At 42.8% G+C, this 26,010-nt stretch overlaps 2 protein-coding genes across 5 annotated transcripts; one reads left to right on the forward strand and one right to left on the reverse strand.

Moving 5' to 3' along the window:
* The first annotated feature begins 990 nt into the window (after positions 1–990).
* On the forward strand, positions 991–19,828 carry znf512 (zinc finger protein 512). 3 transcript variants are annotated; one of them, XM_079526093.1, is made up of 16 exons: positions 991–1,075; positions 2,832–2,964; positions 4,773–4,828; positions 5,111–5,169; positions 6,151–6,728; positions 7,066–7,155; positions 7,644–7,766; positions 10,762–10,886; positions 11,733–11,819; positions 12,026–12,124; positions 12,944–13,111; positions 13,464–13,661; positions 15,163–15,264; positions 15,589–15,651; positions 15,875–15,973; positions 16,409–19,828. In XM_079526093.1, the coding sequence occupies exons 2-16, from the start codon at positions 2,865–2,867 to the stop codon at positions 17,027–17,029; spliced, it is 2,568 nt and encodes an 855-aa protein (XP_079382219.1). In that variant the 5' UTR covers positions 991–1,075; positions 2,832–2,864; the 3' UTR covers positions 17,030–19,828. The 3 variants fall into 3 exon arrangements, with proteins under 3 accessions (XP_079382219.1, XP_079382220.1, XP_079382218.1); XM_079526094.1 differs by having other exon boundaries at positions 997–1,066; positions 5,090–5,169; XM_079526092.1 differs by having other exon boundaries at positions 997–1,066.
* On the reverse strand, positions 17,111–25,878 carry tsen34 (TSEN34 tRNA splicing endonuclease subunit). Of its 2 annotated transcripts, XR_013792063.1 has the most exons (7): positions 25,739–25,878; positions 25,256–25,606; positions 24,837–24,972; positions 23,555–23,727; positions 22,386–22,485; positions 19,338–22,187; positions 17,111–19,302 (listed from the first exon to the last, which is right to left on the reverse strand). XR_013792063.1 is itself a non-coding variant. In XM_079526098.1 (6 exons), the coding sequence occupies exons 2-6, from the start codon at positions 25,571–25,573 to the stop codon at positions 21,985–21,987; spliced, it is 930 nt and encodes a 309-aa protein (XP_079382224.1). In that variant the 5' UTR covers positions 25,574–25,606; positions 25,739–25,878; the 3' UTR covers positions 17,111–21,984. The 2 variants fall into 2 exon arrangements, 1 of the variants encoding a protein (XP_079382224.1); XM_079526098.1 differs by having other exon boundaries at positions 17,111–22,187.
* Positions 25,879–26,010: the final 132 nt, after the last annotated feature.

The raw sequence follows: 26,010 nt of genomic DNA on the forward strand, positions 1-26,010 counted from the left end.
ACAACGCAGAGTCCAAGGGTGTGTAGAGAGGCCCGTAACACTGTGGGTTACATTGACATGGCATACTGACAATTTAGAAAATATAAACACGATAAATTCCAAAAGGTTGCAGTTGCAGACCCCTGCTCTAGTCTAAACGACTCGTTCCGCAGTTGCACTATAACTTACAGATTTGTTGTACATCTGAGAAATCAGAAATTTTTAAGGAGACAACAAAAGAAACCGCCCAAATGTGTTATTATGATCTCCTGGTTTGGCTTTTCCTCTGTAAAATACGGTATTTGTAGAGAGATCTGCGGCCGTGTGGCGTAAACTAGTGAATTTATAGGAGGCTGGCTTTTCAGGGGTCTTTTGATTAGAATGAGAACATTGTGTTGACAACCAAGTAGCCAATCATTCGACCGTCCGCTCCTCCTGGTTATGGGATAGTATCCGCCCCCTTCCACTGTCCACAGTTCTGAACTTAGAATAGTATATATACTCTAAGGTTCTAAACCTCTCATCTATGCTCTAAACTAAGATAGCTTAGCCTTATATATCTACATTAATACAATATTTATTTATTTCTAATTGTGTGTAAAAATTAGTTTTGGAAATGCAGCCTGCATGAACACTAAACAGCGCTCGAGCGCTCGGTTTCTGATGGCTCTGCTCGCAACCAACTTAATCAACCAATCACAGCGTGACTCCGTGACCCATGGTCCCTCTGGGCTATGGGACTGAGACGTGGCGAATGGGACGCGATCCTTATTTGTTCTCCCCGCGAGGAGGGGCGGGTCTACGAGATGAAGTCATCTTGTGGAGAGAGGTTTATATGGTGATGTTGATACCTGGTGTGTTGTGGTGATGAGAGCCACAATTAACATTTTTGACAAGTATTGTAGCTTTTTGTCTGGGGTGGATTTTTCTCCCGACTATGCCCCGTCATTTTGGCCCCAACGAGTGCACATTATTGGGGATGCAGCTATGCCTATGTCGTATCACTGCCGGGGGAAAGGCGAAGGAGGAGGAGGAGGCGGAGAAATAGCTTTGGGAAGATATGGAGGCTAACCTTGCAGAGGGGAGTGTACGTATGGTAGGGTCCGATCGCCACACATTTGTTAACAACGAACCCGTGATAAACAATCGAAATCGCGTCCGCACATCTCATCTCATCATCGTGGCGCGGCGGATCGGTGTGAATGCACGGCGCGCCCGTTTACGTTGGTCAAAATGGAGCTTAAATCCGTACAGTTCTAGTCGTTCTATGTCTCTTTTTCGGTGTGGTGGGGTGAAGGCAAAAAGCCACCCTTTTTGTCCGGCTATACCCGCGGACAATGATGGTGGTTGCCGTTCTATTGCTCTGCAAAGCGGTTGTTGTCATAATAGTTGTTGTTGGACTCTAAAGCACAAATGTGCCCGTGTTGTACTCATTCAACTGAACAGTAATAACATTGCTTGTTTTCTGTGCATTGAAACAACCAACCGCATTCCTGCTGGCGAGATGTTGTATTCTAGACTGTACACGTAAAAATTGGAAAAATGTCCAAATGAAATATAGAACGACAACACACACCTCTTCCATGACTCCCATTACGTGACATGCTGGTCTGTTTGCACTGTGCAGGCCTTAATTGTTGTATATTATAATGATAAAAACAAGTAGCTTGCTATAGCAGGTTGAAAACAATTATAAATCAGAAGCTAAATGTCAGTTATAATTTCCAGTTTCCAATTAGAAGATCCAGACGTTTGACAAAAATCAAGCTGGTTGTACAAAAATGTAAGGTCCATAGCCTATTGCAATTGCATGACAACATTCGAATCTATACATGTATAATACCGGTATATCAAAAGCAAAATCTATAGAGATAGGATGACACTCTAGTCTAGAGCACAAGAAGTTAAAAACTATTAAATAGGGCAGTGCAATGCATGTATTCCATAAAACCAAACCAGAAGCCAAGCATGTGTCAAGTGTGGCATTGTGACTATACAATGAGTTGGGATCTCTCATTTGTACTGCACGCAGTTGGTGAAGTTGTGCAGCAATAGCAATAATACATTTGAGTGGCAGCCACACTATTCAATATTAGAACACTTAGTCGAAAAAGAAAAGTTTAGCTTTTATGTCTGCATTATGGTCGTAACAGCAGGTATCTAGATGACTGACTGAATAAAGTTGCTGGCAACAAGTTTGATGTAAGTTACCATGTCTCTGTACGTCTGTACGTGTGTAATCCGACGTAACTCGAGAACCGTTTTCCCCACCGACTTCTATCTATCTATAAATGCACCATGTCTCTGTAGTCTGTAGTATGTGTGTAATCCACGTAACTCGAGAACTGTTTGCCCCACCAACTTCAAATTCGACACACAGGGAGTGCAGTCAGTGCCCGGTGTCGAATCGGTCGGACCCATGGTTGTCCAGAACCGCCACAAAAGGCCTCTGCCCATGCCTGACACAGAACTCCATAAGATGGCCTTTTCTAACATCACACCACTCCATATTTGGGCATGCCTGACACAGAACTCCATATATAGGAATAAAGGGACACAGAGGAACACATACAGAAATCCTCATATATGGACACAGAGACTCTAATCTCTCAAGACAAAATATTTTTAGTTTTGCTGATGGGTTCCCAGATTGGCTTGAATCAAATTTTAGCAGTATCAAGACAAGAAGGCATTTGTCACAGCCTTTTTCGTTACTGTCCCAACATTTCTATGATGGGATTGGAACCCCAGAGGTACCTGATAGCCAAATTGTGCTGAAGGGGATATAAAATTACCAAAGGCGACAGAGAAATTCTTACATGTCCTTTGGTGTCCTGTGTTCTGTATTGCAGTGGTGATCATTGAGGTGTGCTGCCACTCCTACAATGGACCACACACACATTGGAGGGGGCATGTCACCTTTGTATGTGCCAAGGAAGAGAAAACATGTCCAATCTCAACAGAAAAGTGGTGTGCCATGTCCAGGTAAAAGACCTGTTCTAATACGTTAAGTTAACCCCATAATTTAGCAAGAGTGAAATGTTTTATAAGTGATATGTGATTCTGATGAGTGCATGCTCCCAAAAGGCTTTAGGTCTTATTAGTTCTACTGTACTGTACTGTACTGTACTGTACTGTACTGTACTGTACTGTACTGTACTGTACTGTACTGTACAAGCCCTCCCTGTCTCTTTTCTTTTTTTATTATTATTATGTTTTGTTTTTGCTATAAACTCAGCTTCCCATCATGCACCTGTGCACAGTAAGCAAAGCAAAGCAAAGTTACTATATTTACCCAGGGTAACTGGACTAAGCATCAGATACTTAAGCAATATTACACGAGAGGGTGTGGGTTAACGTGATTATTGCCACGACAGGGATGCTGTGAGGAACGAGACGAAGTCGAGTTCCGCAAGCATCACTTCAAGAAAAAAAATTTAATGACAGATGTAGTCACTACGACCACAAATGTCCCAAGAAACTAGCTAGCCTAGCCGCCGAGTTTGCTAGCGCTCTGGGAGAACAGAGCAGCTGAATTCTTTGTTTTGATTAGGTGGTGAATGGTGCTGGTTTAACCCACGGCTAGAAGGCTGTTTCAACCAATCAGATTGCTTCCTCGAAACGACCTGTGGTATAATTGTTTACAGCCAGGCCCTGCTCATAGAACATTTCATGGTAGTGGTTCAAGGCCTTGCTCAAGGGCACTTCAGCGGTGGTAATTTTAACGTGCCGGTCCGGGGATACGAACTGGCGACCTTCCGGTATCAAGACCGCTCCGCAAACCGTTCGGCCACCGCTGCCTCTTAAGCTCAACAGTGCCACTTTGTCACCTGTTGGTACCCTAAACAGACATCGTACTCTACACATACATACATACATACATACATACATACATACATACATACATACATACATACATACATACATACATACATACATACATTAGGGACACACATAGGGACACACATAGCTCCGCATAGGAGTGGCTGCACCACTCAAAAATCATTAAAAACTGACGTAAAACTGTTGTTTTCCTGGACAGCTGAAGGCTGTGGGTGGTATCCATGATTTCTGTCTTGTTCTTAAAATGTAATTGCTAACAGCTGTAAGACATGTCTCCTTGAATATCTTGCTATCCTGAGATTTCTTTTTTGTGTCTGTTTAGCTTGAAGATTGAGGAAAGGGTCAGCAGACTCAGCAATCATATTTCTTCCATCTTTTCATAAAAGAATAGATACAGGCAAAGATAAACAAACAAACAAACAAACAAACAAACAAACAGGTAGTTTCACACTTGACACTATTAGGAAGCTGAAGTCATGTGGCTTACTTAGTAGGGTTTTCTAGTGACTTGATCTGTATAGACAATAGACATCTGGCAATGATATATGTCCAAATATTTCTCAATAGAGAAAACTGAAAGCACACAAAATTATCTGACTTTCTTCGGCACAAATAGCGTCTTTCCAGAGCATCTTCAGAGCTTCTAGAACCCTATTGCTGTCGGTGCTAAACCCCTTATCCCTAAACGTCTTTGCCTTTTTTACTATTTTGAAAAGCATATTACAATTGTTCAACTAGCCGATCTACACATACCTTGTGATTGGCTATTTGATGTGAGATTGAAAAGAGGGCAGTGAAGTTCATCTGTCATTGTTGCGTGGTGTTTGATTTGCATCCATATTTTGGGTCAAAATATGCATACTGTATACAGAAGGGGTCACTATGTTATTCTGATGTTTATGGTGTTTTTACTTTTTAATAATAAGACATTAATTTTGCTCTACCTATAGTTGTCCAGCGAATGCCAGAGAGAGCCTGTGAATTAAGTGTGATCGGACAGCCTAAGGTGAGAATGAACCAGCACTCCCCATACCACTGTATGATTTATCTTTCTATTTATTTTTCTTTCAAAGATTTTGTTTTGTCCATGGCCAATTTGTATTTGCCTTGTTTGTCTGGAATCCAACCAATCATTCATTTGGTTGTCAGTGAATTCTCATATTAGAAGTAGAACCTTTGCTAAAATGTGGATATGGTTGTCCGTTTCCCACTTCTAATATTTAAAATCTGTTAACTTTATGCATACCGTTGGATCTCTACTTCACAGTTCTGTACTTGAATGTTTTAGAATGACGGGTCTCGAGCCCAGGATGCTATAAAGATGAAAAGAACTTATGGTCGAAAAAGGTAAGGATTATCTCATCAGTCCGTCAGATATGATGTATGAATTGGGCCTAATTTAATTTACATTACCTGGAAATATGGCTTTATTATTTACAGCAATTCCCATACACTACAAAATATGGGAAATTGCCATAATAGCACATTAGCAAACCACAACATTCTCCAACGATGTGGTAACTTGACTAACTTCTCCAAAATATGTTGAAAAAATGAGTGACATGTAGAGTTAAAATTACTTCATAGATGAAAGTCCAGATAACACAGCCACGTTTAAATGACAGGGATAAATATAATTTGACTGAATATGATGAACGCAGATACAAGACCCATTGTCTTCTACTACATGACAACACATACATTGGTGCCTGCTTGTTTCACATGCCATGTCTTTATTGAGCCTAATTTATACTTTGTTGTATGACATCAGACTTTAGTCACATTGAAAGCTAGGCAGTGCTTGGAATTGCAGATTGCAAAACCGGCAGGCATGTGATCTGTCTAAGGAGGACACTTGGTCTTGAACACAGTTTGTTATTGTCCTCTGATGGTTTTGTCATCATTGTTTTGCTTTTGTTCATGCATATGAATGAATGATGTTTTTAACTGTTAAGGCCTGGACAGAGTCCGTTTGAGCTACTATGGTTGTGTCAGCGTAGTGAGTGTACAGTCTTAAAATTCACCTTGGTGTGTCAGGAAATACATACATCAAAAGGTGTATAACACACTAGGAGACATTATAACTCATTAGAAAAACGTAAATAATGAAAAAAGAAATATAATTAATACAAAATAATAAGTATTTTCTTCAAAGAGAAATGTGTTTATCACTTCTGTATTTCTCATGTGATCTCTATACATCTCGCATCTCTGCAAATTGTTATTACTTGTTGTTATTACTCTGTTTATTAAATTGTTATTACTCTGTTTACAATTGACCTAGATTCCAAGTAATTCATTTAGAATGTTGTGGCTTTGACCCCTCAGATATGAGGATCTCCAGAGCGTTTCTATTGGAACTGTGGAATTCCCAACCACCAGCTGCTCTGTCATGGCATCAGGGGCTCTAGCCAATGGAGCGGACCCGGGGTCCCTGACCCCTCCCTCTGCAAGACTGCCTCCAAGACTGGTAGGGAAGGACATGTGGCCCCCGGGCCAGGAACCAAGCAGGGAGAGACCCCAGGCCCAGGAGCAGTCCTGGAACACGAGCCGGGACAGAGGTGCTGAGCAGGCCTGGGCCACGGGCCGAGATAGACCCCAGGATCAGGTGTGGAACTCCGGCAGAGACAGAGTGGGACACTCGGGTCAAGAGCAGGCCTGGATGCCAGGGAGAGATAGGACCCACAGTGGGGCGGACCAGGCCTGGGTTGCTGGTCGAGATAGAGCACCGGAGCAAGCCTGGGCCACGAGTAGAGACAGAGCTCAGGATCAAGCGTGGAACCCTGGCAGGGACCCAGGAAGGGACAGGGCCCCCTTGGGGCCGGAACAAGTGTGGAACACATCCCGAAGCCAAGATCAAGCCTGGAGTACTGCAAGCAGAGGACAAGACCCTGTCTGGAGACCTGGTACTCATTCACATGCATTGCTTGAACCTCAAGGCTTCGTGTTGTGTGCCATTTTAGAATGGCCTATAAATGTTTACCAAATGTTTTTTTGGGTGGAATGTGTACAAATACACAGACTACATTTGTTTTTTGATTTATTATTTTATTATTTATTTATTATTGTTTGTGTAGCCAATCATTTATTGGTTATGCCAAATTCCCCTGCACACTAAAAATGTTTTATTTATCCCCAAAACAAGTCTCAAACAGTTAGGGACTGCTTAGAGATTTGGAGACAGCCATACATACACTGTACATTTTAGATTTTTTTCTCTTTTCCCTTTTGTTCCCTCCCCAGACCTGGCCATGAAGAAGGTCCTGAGAGTGGAGATGGATAGAAATCTTCCTGTCATCAGTTTCCCCCAGGGCCCAGACGCTAGAGACTCTGGCAAGTGATCATACAATGTTTTTACGTCTCATCCAGAGTGACATACAACAATGGGTCGCTGCGTGTGTGGATTTAGTGTGATGCATTGTGAGCTTGTAGATTTGCTATTTCCGTCATTTGAGGAAGTCTGTCCACATAATACGACTACTCAGTGAAACAAATGAATGCAGCAAGTAACGTTAAGAGAACAAAAGATACATTACAGTGCATGTCTCGTTTATGTTGTGTAGTGCACATACTTCAGGCAACGTTTCATTAAAAATTACTTTCCAATTTTGCTGATAAATATAGAAGAATAGGTAAGCTAGGCTTCATGTGGTTAACCTGGCTTGAGGCCTCCTTTCTGCTCCATAATAGGACATTTAGGGGGACTTACTGTACCAGTATGTTGGCCACAGCTGAATTAATGACATAATCCATCCATTAAATGGACAGATCAGCAGTCTATCTGGACTCACAAGTGTGTTCTTCCCCTGTGGCCCCACTAGGCTCAGATCCAGTGAACATTGGGGGCCTCCAGGGCACCACAGCGGCTTCTACTGCTCAACCCAGTGAGGATCTGAAAACACCACTCTTCTCCAGTAAGAAAGAGCCTCCTACCTACCCTCCAGGTAAGTAATTTTTGGATTTGAGAGGGATAACGCTAGTTTTAAGAGTTTGTGAATATCAAATTCGCATTCACACCAGCATTCTTTTCTCCGATTAAAACAAAATCCTGCTGCGTATTGTCGGAAAGTGCGCTTCGTTTTGGCAGGCTCATTCGAATTCTGGTGTGGATCAAACAAACGCATTTGAATTCCCCCCAAAATAGGGTTTTTTCTTCAAAGCACACCAGAGTGCAGATCGCCGCAGGTGTGAATGCAATCGCATTAAATATAGGTGATGAACCAAAGAATGTGCCATTGTGGGATGAAGAAGTTCGTATTTGGTACACGATGAGGAAGGAGAAGGCATTGTTACGCAGCGTAAAGATGTCCTGTGGACAGACGTGGTCTAATGAAGAGATGGAAGCCCTTATCGCAATATGGCCAAACGATCATAATCATCATATATCAAATGCTCGCACAAAAGGTTACACATAAAAACAATGCAGTGTAAAGGATATATAGCGAGACAATTCGATGCAATTGGGTTCCATCGCACATTTGCACAATGTCGCTTGTCGCATTAGAGTTTGCACTCATGGTACAGACCTGGACCGGGAATCCTGATGGCTCCACTGTCGGATGGTAGGTTTGTTTGTAGGCTACTGCCAGTGTGAATGCAAACGCAGCAAATTAAAATGTCCCTTACAAAGGGACATTGGGATCAACTTTGACCTTATTTACCTTATACTTACTGTGTAAAAATGAAACTAATAAAACTGCTTTTCATTCATGTGATTAAAATGATAAAACAATATATAGATAAGGTTTCACCCTGCTATCAGTTCAGAGTGATACAGAGAGAGGTGGGAGGTCAGGAGACTCAGGACACCACATCATGAAACTGAAAGTGTTTGTTATCTTTTATGAAGTAATAACAGATAGACACAGCAATGCTGCTGAAGACCTTTCTGTCTGCCGTTAACCTTTGAGTTTTATTGGAATTTATTCTGCACTGTAATTGTATTCCCCCCTTATTTTGTCTTTTAATATATGTTTTTTTCTTTTCTTATGTTTTAAACAGTACTAAAATGTCCTTTTATAATGTGTCTAGTGTTCTGCCTCTCAATGTGTTTTAATGTAAAGAACTTTGAATTGACTCGTTGTTGAAATGGTAAATGGTGCATTTATATAGCGCCTTTATCCAAGGCGCTTTACAGAGATTGTGCATTACATTCTCTCTCTCTCTCACACACACACACACACACACACACACACACACACACACACACACACACACACACACACACACACACACACACACACACACACAACCTCTGTTGTACTTTCACAATTAGATCTGATAATCTGATATCATAAGGATGTGTGACTGAGTGGCATAATTTACTCCCCTGTTTTATTACTGTTAGTTGTGTAAAGAGATAAGAAATGTAGGTTTATGATTTCCATGAAACCATGTGGTTTCAAGAGAATAACCGTCTGATACACAGCTCAGAATATTTCCTGTCAGTAGGCTGGGGTGCAAAACCCAAACTCAACTGTACTACACCATGCCATACATATTAGGGATATGACACTACCGAACTCATAGCTAGTGGCAAACACATGCTAATATACTTAAATTAGCTTCAATGAGCTTCAATTCATTTTATAAGATTTAAGATACATTCATGACCTTCGGGTATTAACCATGTTCTACCAGTTACTCAACTGCTAAAAGGCCAAATTTATTTTCTATACATCGGCAGACATCCCTCCTGCTTTGCATAAGATCAAAGTGGGCGTGGGGGGGGGGGGGGGGGACCGAATTGGTTACCACTCTGTCAGACAATTTTTCTGATGCTGCATTAAAAAACAATTAACTCAACCTCTTCCTGTGTGAGACTTGGTCTCAGCCTATTCTAGTACTTCGGGATACACTATAGCGATAGTTTTCAACCAGTGGTCCGGGGACCACCAGTGGTCCCTGAGGGGGTTCCAGGTGGTCCCCAGCTAAATGATAGAGAGTAACCAAATGGACCCTTATAGATCTTTAACTGAGTCCTGAATGGTCAGTTGGTGCCACGGCTGCTTTCCCTGCCACCAATGCCAAAAACATGCAGGGAGATCACAGTTGCACAAAGGGGTGTCTCAGTCAACGCTGCGGCTGCAGGAAAGGACACATGGAGTGCATTGAAGCGTGCAGTTGCAAGAAACTTGGCAACACCTGCCAGAACACTGAGGATGACTGGGACTAAGTCCATGTGTCTGCTGCATGCAAATACAAGTCAGAAACACAAATTAAGGCTTGAAACAATTATTCATCATAACAAATAATAAAAAAACATTATTAATTACTAAAGAGGCCAATTTTCACAATATAGATGATATAAAAGTGGTTCCTTCACAATTGATCTTAAATATGAATATGTCAATGTATTCCCCATATATGAAAACAAAAAATGACATTTCAGTCTATTTTCTACCTTATTTAGTCAAACATATATAGTTTTATTATGTTTCAGCACAGTGGTGGCCGCCATCTTTAAATGGTCCATTTTGAGGGCTTAGCGGCCATTTTTGAGTTATACATACAGCAGATTTGGATTCAGCAGACCTTAATACCCCTAGAAAACATGTATGCAATAAATTAACACGATTTGCATTCAGGGTTCATATTTTTGGGAAACGGACCCAGTCTTCCTTGTTCTCAAACTGTAAGCTGCTTCCCTCAGTTGCCTATTCATCAAAATGATAATGCTGATAACGGAGACACATTTGTAGATTGTGTCTCAGATAAATGCTTTATCTACAGCATGCATTTGTATGTGGATTTTGAGGAATTTACCTTTTTGTACTCATTATACTCATCATACGCTGTATGAACACGTATAACTCAATCACCCTTTAAAATCTTGAAAATAGTTTTTGGTGTGCAGCCCAATGAACAGTCTTAATAGATCACATTTTAGGTCTTGAGTTAATGATAGCCTGTGTGTCTGTGTCCACTGACATCCAACAGACAGTCAAGAGGAACGATGGCAGCTGCAGATTGTGGCCAAAGGAAGGGTTAATTGTCCCAAGTGTAAAAGCGTCAGCAGGAAGACTGTTGAAGGACTGAAGAAGCACATGGAGAACTGCCGGCTGGTGTGTACCTTCCCCTCAGTGCTACTCTAGGCTATACGGTGCTGCGTTGCTACTTGCCTATCGGGTCATGATTCTTTAGTCGACTGGTTAACGTACGTGCCATTTGAATGGGGAATCCGGGTTTGCCTCCCGGCCGAGGCTACACTACCGTTAAGATGACGAAAGCAGGGATGGCTCATTTCCTACAGTACACTTGCTACACACGCGTTCCTGAATAGCACCATTGGTCCATTTACATTTTAGTGAATGTTTCAGCTACTGACTAAGCATCCGTTCACCAATGTCATGAGTGGTCAGCAATAAGGAACGAATTCTAAAACAAAAATAATACACACAGAACACTGCAACACTGCAGAAGTTCCCTTGAGTCTGCCTTCAGAAGGCTGCTGAAAGGCTGAAATGCAAGAATTTAAAGGTAGCTATGCATCATGTACTGTAACTATGAATTATTTGCCAATAACATCATTGCCGTTTGGCAGAATCCTTTTATTGACATTTATTAGTTTTCATTGCTCTGGCCTATATTATACATCGTTATATAACAGTGTCACACACAAGTAGTGGCTATTATCAAAGCCTATTATATTATTGCCTATTATAACCAAATAGAGACACTAGATTGAAACTTGAAAGTGGTTAAATCTGTGGGTTTTATAAGGCCTTGTTAATACTTTTCATTGGTTAAATATTTATAACTACATTGGATCCATTGGAACACAGGTTTTCCATTTCCTGAAAAGTAACTGCGACGACATATTAAAAATGGAACTTGAACTTGACTACAGTGTGATGTTAATCTTTCTCTAGCCTTGACCTGTGTAACTCATATGCATCTGTTATGTGCAGCAACCATTCACCTGTCAGCATTGTGGGAAACAGCTCAAATCCTCAACAGGGATGAAGTATCACATCATGGCAGACCACAGCCACTTGGTAAGAGCATGTTTACCTCTCAAATGATAACTAAAATAAGTCTAAATGAAGAAAATTAGCCCTTTAGCAAAATAAAGCACATAATATCAGGTGTGATTTATGTCATAGAAAACAAAACATGAAATACTCTTTGGTTTACTGTATGTTAACCACAGTCTAAAATTGTACTCTAATAACGTGGATTTATTGTGTCTTTCTCTCTCTAGCCGTCACCAGATGATGCCAATGCCCTGGATGACAAACAGGTTAAAGAAAAACTACGGAAGATTCTAAAGAGACTGGGAAAATTAAAATGCTCTAGAGAGGTGAGTAGCAGTCACTTGTGAAACTGCAGGCTGTTTACTCATGTCAAGTAGTTTGTATTCGACTTGTGTTCTATGTCCTCTCTTTTGTGTGTATAGTATACTGTGTATAGGCTCACAAACATGTAGTTTCCACAACCATACAACTGCTCAACACCTTTTAGAAGGTAGCCATTCTGCCTTGCGGCCACTTCCCGTAGGGACCAAATTAAACCTACTGCAAGCTTTTGACATTTGACTAGTCCCCAATGCGGATGAATGAATGAATGAATAAATGTGGATGAATTCACCAACAGGGAAAAAGCTAGCCTCTTTCCCAGCCTTTTCTCATCTCTGAGGAGAAAACCCTTGTTATGACCTAATGCTGAGCGTGTCTATAGGGCTGGACTTCCGTCGTATGTATGTACTTCTCCCGGAAACGTTTTCGAATCGTCACAATACGGGTTTCATGCACAAGAAATATAATCAGATCTGTAAAGCCTCAGCGTAACGTCCTTGCGCGGTACTTCCGCCAAATTGCAATACTTCCCGCTTAGACATTCAACCCAGTTTGGGAAAAAGATGAGAAAGCAGTTCACAGCGAAAGCGAGTTCCATCTACTGATCATTCTATTAAATATCACTTCTAAGTTCAGACAACTGCAGGATAAATAATGATGATAAAAACAATGGTGTCAGACTCATAACTGCCAATCCTGAAAAAGTCAAAATGGCAGATATATCGGTTGAGCTCTATTTTTAAGAGGCTGCAGATTTAGATGTGTTCCACAGAGGAAAACAAAGTAAGCTAGTGTGCTGTGTGTGGTTTCCACCATCTCTACAGGGCTGCAGCGCTGGGTTCACCAGCATCATGGGCTACGTGTACCATATGAAGAAGTGTGGTAAAGCGCAGTCTGAGCTGGAGAAGCTGGTGCTGAATTGCACTCACTGCGGGAAGGCTTACAAGTCCAAGGCTGGCCTGGAGTACCACCTCAAATCGGAGCATGCTCCTGTGAGTTTGGCGTTGCATTTGCAATTATTTTAGTAGTAGTGTGTGTGTGTGTGTATTCTACTCCCTCAGCACTTGTCCCTGAACTGGCGTCTACAACAGACATACACACCATGAAACGACTCCAGAAGTTCCAGATTTGTTCGCCAGCTGAACACTGCTTTATGATTTGTGCGGCTTTGTTTACAGACTGCACACCTAGTAACATGTAAATCGTACAGGGATGCCAATGCTTTTATTATCAGTTTTCCAAACAAAAATGTAAAGGAGAGTGGAAGTGAATGCTTAACCCTTTGTTTAAAATTTATTTTGAAAATGTCTACACTTTATTCCCTCTTGTCTCCTTGCCACCCAGAGTCCCCAGCAGAATGAAGAGGAGGATGCTCCGAAGACTGAGAGGGAGGTCAGCCCAGAGAGGACGGCCAGCGGCAGGGTGCAGAGAGCCTCGGCACAGGTGGCTAACTTCCACCTGGCTGAGATAGCCCACAACGAGCTGCCCAAGGACTGGCCAAAGAGGAAGTTCCACTCTGACTTAGTGCCGGATGACAGAAAGGTCAGAGATTAACATCTTTGTAGATAAAATGAAAAAGATAAAATAAAAAAAATCACACCTGTGTGAAGTGAGGGGCGCTCTTATCATCGTACACCCTCAGACACATATCTATCTATAAATGCACCACATCTGTGTGTGTGTGTGTACTGTTGTAATCCATGTAACTCGATAACCGTTCGCCCCACCGACTTCAAATTTGACCCGCGCGTTCCACAGTGCAGTGCCCGGTGTCGAGTCGTTTGGACCCACGGTTGTCCAGAACCGCCACAAACGGCCTCTGTCCGGGCTCTGGACATGCAGGGCCCCTGCCCAGGGTCCATATGTGGAGCTGGCCTGGAGCTGGCATGTTCTGACATCAGCATAGACTCCATATTTGGGCATGCCTGACAAAGAACTCCATATACACAGACATAACTGGTGGGGCATGCATTTCCAACTTGCATCGTTCCAAGTAGGCCAGTGCCTAGTAGGCTAGTGACGTAAATTCTCCATTCATTGTCAATGGAAATGTAATCTTTGTGTAAGATGAAAATCTTCTACACTAATAGCTGAATATAGAGGGGCTAGCACCCCTCAAAAATTAAAAAGGAGTGAAAAGAAGCACAAAGAGCCATGCATGATAATCCTGTTGGGGAAATTCAATTTCAGCTTCATCCAGATGATGCCTTCTCATGGTCACGATGATTGCACGGGGGAGATGTTAGGGGTTAAGTGTCTTGCTCAGAGACATTTTCACACATTGGTCTGCTTTAATATGCATTAAAATGCAAACATAACATAACTTTTACAAAAAAGAAACTAAGCATTAAACATGTCTCAGTTTCATGTCTCTGCAAGTCGTAGTCAATGGGCTAAACATGCCAGACCAGTGAGACCACCGGAATGGTCCTTTTTAAAAAGGATTTGTTAGCTTGTCAAGTATCTCAATCTGAGCAGTGAGAGAAGAGAAGGATCTTGCCCTTGCTTTGCGAATATTCAGAGGCTTTAGTTTTGTTTGTAAATGTGGTATTGTAGTTTTCCGTTGGCTGTTGACAATTCCAAAGCACAAGAAATGTAAGTACAATGGGCGCATTTCCCAATGGGAACGTTCGCAGGGAGTTTACATGTGGTCCTTACGTGCGGTCTTCCACGACATGAAAGGCGCACGTAAGCGCCTCTCTCAAAACAGCCTACGATGTAGCGTAAGCACGCACGTAACTAGTCGGAGAGCCCTAGCAATCAATGCCAGAGTTAACCGATTGTTCCACGCAACTTCCTTATAAAGCGTTTGCAAATGAAGTGTGGCTATATTACAAGTGGGATTGTACTGGCCCGTCAATAAAATAATGCTGACAATTAACTAGCTTTAAGCTGTTGTATTGGTATCTGTGACTGCATCATCTAGCTATATCATTACTCAGGGATTTAGTAGCAGAGCAGAGCTGCTATTAACTCACTCACTCACTCACTCACAAATTAAAACATCTTTATAAACCCCTGTTTTCACATCTGTCCAACACAGTTGATGTTTTCACGGCCCAGCCTGCCTGCCTTCAGCCAAGAAGTCCTCAGGAAATGGAAGAATGAAGTGAAGCTGCAAAGAAAGGTCCAGTGCCCCAACCAGGTTAGAAATAGCTCTGCTATTATATCAATAGGTGCAGGCTCATCTGGCTTTTCAAAGCAAAGACAGACGGCACTCTGATTGTTTTCATTCATGTTACGCCCAAAACGCACCCAGGACTAATTCAGAGACTTCACCTCGCATCTTACTTTACGCCCAGAGAATGTGCCGGCTAAATTGGAGTTGAACACACCCTCAAGTGCTTGTGCCAACACCTTGCTCTACCATGTGCCATAGATCGTCTAAATAGGCCCATAAGAGCTTTTCAAACCCTCTGCTTTAAGCTGTGCAGAGGACAAAATAAAAGTGTCTAATTCATCCATCCAGGGCTGTGGCTGCATCTACACCAGCGTGTCTGGACTAAAGGCTCATCTTGGACTTTGCACAAAGGTAGGAGATTTCTCTTTCGTCACTAATATAAATGTACAGAAGTCTGATGACCAGTGGGGGCCACTGACACAATAATTTAGACCTACCCATTCAGCTATGACTCACTCCTCTGCGATACACATGGTAAATTTGAAGTTGATCAGTTAGATGGTCCTTGAGTTAGACAGATTACTTGCTTCTAGATGGTGTGGTGCTCATTCACTGTTCTGTGCCATTGCTCCAGGGGGACTTTGAGGCTGGGAAATACAGGTGTCTCATCTGCAACAAGGAGTTTAATTCTGAGAGTGGAGTTAAATACCACATTAACTCTGTCCATTCACAGGTAATTATACCATCTTTTTAACATTATGTCTGTCTAAGCATGTGTGTGCATGTAGTCAGATATCCTTTGAAAAGTATAAAAGTCAATATTTGCCTTATTGGCAATCAAATTAAATTATATCAAACAGCCAATAATTGTATATATTATGATTTTTGTACATGTCAAAACTTTGTTAGAAAAATCTACACTATAAAGTATTAAACCCTCATCTTTTTTTGAGAGGAGCTGCTAGTTTATCCCATCCAGATATTGAGCTAAGCTCACCATTCAATATACCTTCAAAATGCACATACAGACATAAAAGAAGGCATCCATGAATGTATCTGATTCTGGGTTTTCCAATATTTAAAATCCCTATAACACAAAGTATTCCCTTTTAATGCAGCACATGTCCACCTTTAGAAATGTCCAGACTGGTTCGCTTTGCCTCAACAGGAATGGTTCGTGACAAACTTGAAGGCGTGCAAGAAGTTTGAGAAGTTCCTCAAGAACCAGCCTAAGGAATGTGTCCATGGCGTGGACAGGCAGATCATCGAGCAGTACCACCAACACCACCTCCATCACCACCACTTGCAACACCACCAGCACCACCAGCTCCAGCACCAAGCCATCCAGCAGCCACTGCAACCCCTTCACCACCTCCAGCACCAAGTCCAAGTGCACCATCCGGAGAACTACCACCCGCAGCAGCATCACCCGGCACCGATAGACCCTCAGCTGCAGCCGCTGCTTCACTACACACCGCTGGAGCCACCCGTGGGATCCATGTGGGTAGATATGGACCGCAGGGGGGGCGCAATGGGACCCGAGTCTGTGGGTGAGAGCAGCGGAATGGGGGGCGGCAAGAGGAAGGAGAAGGGAGGTGGAGAGCGTGTCGGAGAGAGAGGGAAGGCCGGGAGTGGCGGCAGCAGCAGCAGCAACACTGGCAGCTCATCTAGCGAGTCAGAGGTGGAGCAGCACCACGACAGGCAGAGGCAAATCGACCAATGGAACCTGAAGAGGCATGGCATCATGGAGGTCAACTCTGAGGTCGCTAAGCGACAGAGGAACGCTTGATGGAGCCAGTGGGGTTGCTTTGCAGTGACACGTAAATAAACCAAGTCTCCTTTCCTCGTGCACCCCAGCCAGAGCAGGACTGAACTTATGACAAACAAACCGGTGGATACTGGATAAGAAGGTTGACGGTCATCTGCGCACTCTGTGTACCATCTGCCAGATGTAGATGAAAGTTGAACTGTGTCATTGGTTTCAAATGAAACACACGTGAGGGAAGGAGGAGGCCGCTTTAGAGGACCCAATTACAGTTTGAGAAAGTTCTCAATGTTCAGACATTATTGAGGCCATGTCGGCAGAGGTGTACACATTTTGTACTTAAGTACAGTACTTAAGTACAGAATTTCTAATTAAGTAAATTTACTTAAGTGTCCACCTCTGCATGTCGGATGCCCTTTAAGATGACCTCAAGGCTATAATGTTCAGAGTACAGCGGACTGTCTGCTTGTCAGTTTAAAGCCCACAGAAATGTAGTATACTGTTTACGTGCTTAACTGTAACAGATATTCCTTTTGGCAAACATTCAATGTATTATTTTAATGAGTTTAACTTTGATAACCCTTTGTTTTCCATTTGTCCAATATTGAGAAGGGGGGGAAAAAATCTACTTTGACTTTTGACTTTCTGAAAGGATAGTATAGTATTTTAGTGTTCTATTTGTCTTACTTGCTCTCCCTTTCAAAAAACGGTGTGCCTCTAGAGTATGATCTGTGTAACCTCAGTTTGTACTATTCATCCACACAGGCCCCTTCCATTTAAACTTGTGATAAATGACTGTTGCTGTTTCCAGGGCTTAAGTTGTCAGGACACTAAAACTCCTGGTTCATGCTTCTTGTACTGTGAAAACAGATATGCGTTCGGAATGGTTTGCTTACGACAGAACCAACTGTGCACGTGAAGCCTAATTTTTTCTTTGCCGCACGACTGCATCACTTCCTGAAAATGTTTTTATGGCGTGGTACTGTAGGCTGCTAGCTGTCTAGAAAAGGGTCTGTCTGTCTCTGCCCGGGACAAATCCTGCAAACTGCTGGACCGATCAGCGTCATACGTTTTTGTTTTGTGCACGCTGTCATTAGGCCAAGGAAGTACCTCCACACATTTTGTTCAGATATGTATAATATTTTTTGAAATATTTAACTTAAATGTTATATAGTGGAAGTCAATGGCAGTTGGATCAGGCTGAAACCTTGCTCACACACACACACACACACATACATACACATGTTCATGTAAAAATATATATTTGAAAATCAGTTCTTTCCAGTGACCAATGCAGTTGTACGATGAAATATAAATTGGGCTAAATGGCTCCCAAATGGTAATATTTGGTGAGAAATTGGTAGACATTATTGGTAGCATTAATTAATCCTATTTGTAGTATCAAATTTCTCACACCCAATGTGCAATACTCTGACTGTGATGAGAGACTCGTTGAATATAGTAGCCTATGTTTTTTCCCCCCTGTCTCGTTTAATTTCCTACAGCAGCACCAAAGCACTGGGGTTTGAGTGTGTGACCAGCATGACCATGTAATGTTTGCACATGTCAAGCTGCATGAACCAGGCCTTAAGACACTATTTTCAACTTTGGTTGCCCTTAAATCGAGCCGTTTTGTTAAATCAATACCCTATTCAGTACTTTATCTACCCTTCTCTCTTCCCCCCGATGTTTTCCTTTGGCAGGTTTTGAAGAAGCTTCTGGAGCAGAACCAGCCTGTGCTTTTTAAGCTTTGTTTAGACTGCAGCAAATTTGGTTTGTTTCTCAAATTGTATCTTTAGGACCGACTGTCCACTGTAATTTGTAATCAGATTCGATTTGTGTATTCAGACATCGTCAACCTAATCTGCTACAGTTGTAGCAGACTGTAATAGGTGAGTAATGCTTTAATTTATACTCTGTCATGACGGTGTCGCTTGACAAAAATCGTATATACAAGCTCACAACGATTTGTGGTGTGATGCTGAAAATAGCCAAACTACAATCTCAAAGCGCGAGTTACACAGTATAAATCAGGCATGCGTCCAGACTGAGATTTATTTTTAGAAATCTACATGTACAGTAGGAATGTAGTTCAAATCTACATGTTTCTTTGCTGTTCAGCCAAAAATCTGATTTGGGCTACCAGTATGAACATAGCACATAGGCCAGGTGGAAGGGAGAAGCTCATGGCTACATGTTATCATCCCATGGATTTCCCACAAGCAGCTTCAATCACCACCAAAGAAAAGTTAGATCTAAAACTATTTCATCAGGCATTTAAAATGGAGGAAGGGAGCCTCAGTTCCGTACGTTCATATTTTATCACACAGACCTCTCTATATCTATTCACAACCTATTTAACCAATAGCATGTAATGTTGATGTACTCATTTTGTATCTTTGATATTAGTGGTGTAAGGTCACGGATGGTTGACAGTTGTACGTCTGTGATGTTTTAGTTTAGTTTGCTTTTGTACAGTGGAGATGGATTTAGGATCTGACTATTTTTTATTAACTCATTTCTCATTCAGTTTCTCTGCATTTCTCTGAATGTATTAGTTTAATTTTCTTTCATCAATGTTTCCCTTTCTGTGCTTCTGTTAGGCTAAACTTGGTTGGAACTTAATATATCGTATAATGTTCCATTGCAACAACAAAAACAAAACTGTTAAATGTTAAAATGAATGTTGTTCAAAAGTATTTGTCTGGTTCTGGTCAAAGTGCATTTCCCTTCATAAGATGCCTTTTTGAAAGAACATGTAAGTTCAGAAGAGTAACCAACACACATGGGGAGTACTTCAACAATTAACCAGCATACTTTTTTTTTTTTTTAAATAAAGATTTCTTTTTGCAATACTTCAGTCAGGTCAGGTAATAACATTCTCTTTCTGCTATTGTAAATGATCTGTTATATTTGAGCTCATCATACTGATGTTCTTTTTTTAAATGCCTAACGACGATGGGGAATGAAATATTCCCCATGTCTGTTCATGCTTGTGACCAAAAAAAGTTTACTGCTCAACATGAAGATATTTTAACAATGATGAAACAAGTTCAAGGAGTAATCATTAATCCCAGGTAAGACTTGTTTAGATGGTATTCCCACAAGCCTGGTTCCTGCTAAGCTTATCATTCTTTTTTTTTTGGTCAGACACATTTTATGCTGGAGTATACCTATGTTGGAAGTCTTGAGTTTTCACACAACCCGCTTCAATAAAACCATTACCTGTGGGATAAGGCCTCTTATCGACATACTGTAAGTGCAACTGAAACCGTTCTCTAATGGAGGCCACCACAATAAGAATGGGCGCGCTGTGAGGATACTAGTCTTGCTACAAACAAAGCAAATTTCTGCATATCTTGCTATGTTATCATTTGTGCCATTTTTCACAAATAAACCCTTCTGTTTTTGGATCTAAAACTATTCAAACAATATGTATATCTAGGCCAGATTTAAATAGGTCGAAATAACTGCAGTTTCTAAACTAATTTAAAAATAGAATTGTGTAAGGACTTAATTTATCCATTTTATGGGATATTTGTATTCATTGGAGGTTTCTCAACTGAATTTAGAATCCTTTATATTTAACACTTGTTACTAATTTTTTTAGACATGTGCTGCTATTTCATAGTACCAATGAAAATAAAATAATGTTTATAATCAAGCTATTGTTGCCTTAAAGTATTAATTCATATAGATAAGTAAATCATGTGTAGTAGGGTTGATGGTCATTTATTTTAGATGTGTGTGGTGTGCAATAGATTACACTTCCTTTTCTGTGCCTTAAAGGTGGCAATAACTTGGAATAGATTCTGCATTTTCCACACTACAAACCAGTATTGTATTTAATTTCCTTAAGTATGGTGTAATTAAACAGTGCCCAGTTCACCAGTGCCTACTCGCTGCAAATCTGCCAATGTTGTAATTTCTGAGCTCAGTAGACCGTCCTAGTCTCTAGGGTTCCAATGAAAGCGATCAGGTGGTTGTGACTCAGATCTAGAGCCATACTTCAACCTGGTATGTCAGACATCGCACAGAGACACTTCATGAAGCTTCTGCTTTGTGGGAGCAGAGAGTCTGTTTGATAAATGGAACGTTAGACCAGTAGTTTTCAACCCAATTCATATCAAGGCCCATTATTGGGCATTTTGAGCCACGGACCACCATTTGACGAGATTTTGTCTCGCAGACCCAAAACTAAAGGATATTTTGTTGTCGTTGGATAAGATTTTGGCCACAATTCCATGCTGTATTGATGTTGGTACCATAGGTGAGATAATGTTAATCAAACAATTCTTCTACATTCTCTAATTGTGTAACTTCTTGTAAATTAAGCAATGCAGATGTTTAACAATAACTTAACTCTTGAGAGCGTAAAATAAAAGCAAATTAACCCGTTTCATTTTACGCACTTAAAGAGTTCAAATCACACCCGTGTGAAATGAGTGGTGCAACTCCGGGGGGGTCTCCGGAAGTTCCAGGCCCACAGGAACGCACCCAGGGTGCCGGCCCAGTTCCTGTTGAGCCGCCCCGTGTCCGAAACGGTAGAGAAATGACAGAGTTTCCGTGTGGGGTCCCCGGGGAGTCCCCGGAAATCCAGACCCCCAGGAACGTGCCCAGGGGGCCGGGCCGGTTCCGGCGAGCCGCCCCGTGTCCGAAAATGAGAAATGACAGAGTTACCATGTGGGGGTCCCTCTACTGTACTGTACTGGCACACCCGAAATCATCATATATACAGTTAATATGTGCATGTGTGTTTGTGCGTTAGGTTGTGTGTTAGGTGGTGAAAACACAGGTGGTGAAAAACAACCATACTGTTTTTGTGCTCAGATCCAGGCACCCACCCAGCCAGCCACACACATAGCTCCGTAAGGGAGTGGTTGCACCACTCAAAAATCTATAAGGGTCCATTTGGTTACCAACTCTCCATTTAGATGGGGACCACCTGGAACCCCCTCAACAGGTTGAAAACCACTGCGTTAGACCATTCCACTCCACTGTAAGGAGGTGTACAGGACATGTCCCTTTCCGTCCACGTCTTCTGGACGAGGGGAACACAGCAGCACCGTCTTCTTCACGTTAGAACCAAGCCGAGCCACCGACAGAATGTCACACAGGGACAGGGACTCGTCTAGCCGCACGCACACCACAATGAAATGAGCATGGAATCGCAGTGGGTCACCTAATTGAGAAGTAAACAAGAACACAGAACAATTGAAACTAAAGAAAGATACCAAGTAAGTTATTGTAACGATATTGTATTGTGACATATCGTGCTTGTAGATCAGATTTTGTGTAAAGGTGAAACAAGTGTAGACCCCTGAGGGACCCCGGTCAATTACATATAGGGTTTAAGTGGTTAATATTAATTTATACCCACCTGGGTAGACCAGGAAGTCTCCTCCAAACTTCCCTGCCGACGTCAGGAAGAATCCTCGACCTCTCAGGTCTCTGAACACCTGGTAGCGAGTCTCAGACATCTGTAACCAGAAACCAACAGTACATTGACAACAACACAGTACATTGACACACACACACACACACACACACAATGAGATCCGGTAATGGGGGGGGGGGGGGTAATGAAAGAATGGTAATGAAAGAATCACGGGGCGTAGTCGTGGCGGAGAGGGTATTCGGCTCGGTGACCTAAGGGTTGCATCACTGCTTTTTGCAGATGATGTGGTCCTGATGGCACCATCGGTCCAAGACCTTCAGCTCTCACTGGACCGGTTCGCAGCCGAGTGTACGGCAGCTGGGATGAGGATCAGCGTCTCCAAATCTGAGGCCATGGTTCTCAGCAGGAAACCGGTGGATTGTGCAGTCCGGGTAGGGAATGAGGCATTACCCCAGGTGAAGGAGTTCACGTATCTCGGGGTCTTGTTCACGAGTGAGGGGAGGACGGAGAAGGAGATCAGCCGGAGAATCGGAGCGGCAGGGGCGGTATTGCAGTCGCTGTACCGCACTGTTGTGACGAAAAGAGAGTTGAGCCAGAAGGCAAAGCTCTCTGTCTACCGAGCAATCTTCGTTCCTACCCTATGGTCATGAAGTGTGGGTCATGACTGAAACAATAAGGTCGCGAATATAAGCGGCCGAAATGAGTTTTCTTCGACGGGTGGCTGGCATCTCCCTTAGAGATAAGGTGAGAAGTTCAGTCACACGAGAGAGACTCGGAGTAGAACCGCAGCTCCTTCGCCTGGAAAGGAGTCAGCTGAGGTGGTTCGGGCATCTGGTTAGGATGCCTCTCGGGCACCTCCCTAGGGAGGTCCTCGACGCACGTCCCAGACCCAAGACCCCGGGGCAGACCAAGGCGCAGTTGGAGGAAACACATCGACTCACTGGCCTTGGAATGTCTCGGAATCCCCCAGGAGGAAGTCACTAATGTTGCTCTGGAGAGGGAAGTCTGGAGCACTCTGGTGGAGCTGTTGCCCCCGCGACCCGACTATGGATAAGCGGTTGAAGATGGATGGATGGATGGATGGGGGTCCTTGAAATGAAAAGGGTTGAGAATCGCTGTTATAAATGAACTGTGTATATTGATAGGTCTACCTGGTCTGAGGCAGGCCAACAGATCTTCAGGTAGTCCCTGTCATCACGCCAGTGGTCCAGACCAGCTCTGGCCGTGTTCAGCTGAACAGACATGGCTGAACGAGAGAACGTGAAGCTCTGCTCTAAAGAACTCAGACGTTCTTCCACAGCCTGCTGACTTCCTGACCCTTCACCTGAAACAACACAGCACCGTGCAAGTGTGCATTATGCCTTATTATTAAACATAAAACACATGCACACAATCTCAAGTAGCATGGTTTTGCTCAACCAGAGAATATGTATTAACCACTTGAACCCCAGTGTCCCCATATTGGGCATGTCATAATAAGTCATAATAAGTGAACCTTCAGAGGAAAAACATCAGATCAAGTGCTGCATATTATCCAAACACTTTGACTTCTAAATAAGAGTTGCTCAAGTTAATTAATTGTAGAACACTTTCCCTGCAGTTTGCAAGTTGCCCGAGTTATGTTTTCATTGTTACTTTAATCCACGTTTTTAATCCGTTTTAAGCAAGCCCCCAGCAAGGCTATCCAAGCTGCCACTACCTACTGGCGAAAAGTGGAACTACAGCACATTCATGGAGGTGGACGGACGTTCAGTGACGTCATGTGCATAACGTGCGTCATCCTGGACCTCAAATTTGAGGTCCAGGCTTAACTTCCGCTCACTCAAGCCATTGAGTTATAATGGTACTTCCGGCAGTCTTCAAAACGCCACTGAGCAACTACTATTGAAATATGAATAGCTTGGGGGCGGGGCTGTCGCTCCGGTTCGGTCTCTATCCTTTTATTACTCTATGGTTTTAAGTCATACGGGCAATCCACCGGACAGAATGGGATATGAGACGCGTTTTGATGACGTCATCGCAAAAAGGTCTGTCGCTTCGGCGTGCAAAGGGTTATGGGAAATTTCCTATTCCTATTCCAAGTTCCTATTGTTTCTAATGGAGAAGCTACCATCTATCTGTCTATGAAATCTAAAAGGTTTAATCTGCATCACAATTTTTAATACAGTATACGTGTAGGGGAGGGGGAGGGAGGGGTACCTGCTTCATCCCCCTCTAAGCTAGGGGGTGAAAACCGTTGAAGACGGGGTGAAACATTGAAGACCTGTGGTGTGTAGAGTGACAATTTTGGTCAAGTATTGTAGTGCAGGTGATTGCAACAATCAACGATGCAGTGAAAAATGAACACAATACCGCCAAATATTCTAAACTTTCCGGCCACGATTCTGCCAATAATCATATTCTTTGAGACACACAAGTTTTTGTCTGTCTCACCTTGCTGTCTGTCTTTCAGAGCGGTTAAGAGAGCCTTCTTCCGGTCCTCCAAGGCCAGAACGCTCTGCTCCTCGTAACTCCTCTCCTGCTGCTCCTCATACAGTTCCACTGATCTCCTTCTCTTCACCTCCTCTTCCTTCACAACACACCAACACCTCTTTAAATGACTTACACCACAATGGGCTGCTTTAGGTCTCATACACACATATCAAACGAACATTCTGTGTTCCATCAATGGGGGGGGGGGGGGAACAAACGCAAGTGTTTGTTAAAACCACGTGACTTCCATTGGAAAAGCATTGAGGCGGCCATGAAACACAGAATGTTCGTTTGATATGTGTGTATGAGGCCTAAGGGGTGCCAGCCAGGTAGAATAGAATAGATAATGCTGGACAACTGTCCAGTGTTTGAATACTAACCTTGTGTCCAGTAGGGAGCACTACAGCTCTGCCCATCTCCCCCAGGAGACGTGTCTCCTCGTGTTGGAGCAGCAGGGGTCTCCCCAGGCGGCTGTTCTGTCTGGGCTGGCGGGGCAGAGAGCCCACCAGAGTTCCCACAACTCCTAGGCCACGGACCACTTTCAAGTCGGCAGCACGAAACAGAAGAGGGGTGGAGTCACACAAACTGACCCCCACCGCCGAGGAGCACTCGTCCTCCTCTTCATCGCCTTCTTCACCTCCTTTCCCCTCCTCTACTGCTCTTTCCTCATTAGACCCATGTCCTCCTGATCGTTCCATAGTTCTGTCACTTTCATCAACGTGGGTTCATGACTGAAAATTGTATTCAAAGTATAGTAGTATAGTATGTAGAAAGGGACTTTGAGTACATTTAAACGAAAGAACACGTTTTTTTTCTCCTCTATTGTCAAATACCAAATAATGAATACAATGAACGTCACTTACCACAGACAATAATGAAATCAATGTGAATTCAATTCATAAGGCAAGGAGGGATTCACGCATCACGCTGTTTGTTGGTTCGGATGGTTCGGAGTGAATGAAACACTCGTGTATACTGTTACTGTGCAACACATTGTTTGATCAGCTTCACGGGTGAGCTCGAGCGGGCGGAGTTTTTATTTGTTTTAAACGGTGTGAAAAGCTCACCGCGCGCATCCGGGCTAACTGGGAGTTGTATCGCACGCGCACCCAAAACAAACAGCACTTCCGCATGA

The sequence above is a fragment of the Electrona antarctica genome, assembly GCF_951216825.1.
Source record: "Electrona antarctica genome assembly, chromosome: 17".
Taxonomy (NCBI): Eukaryota; Metazoa; Chordata; class Actinopteri; order Myctophiformes; family Myctophidae; genus Electrona; species Electrona antarctica.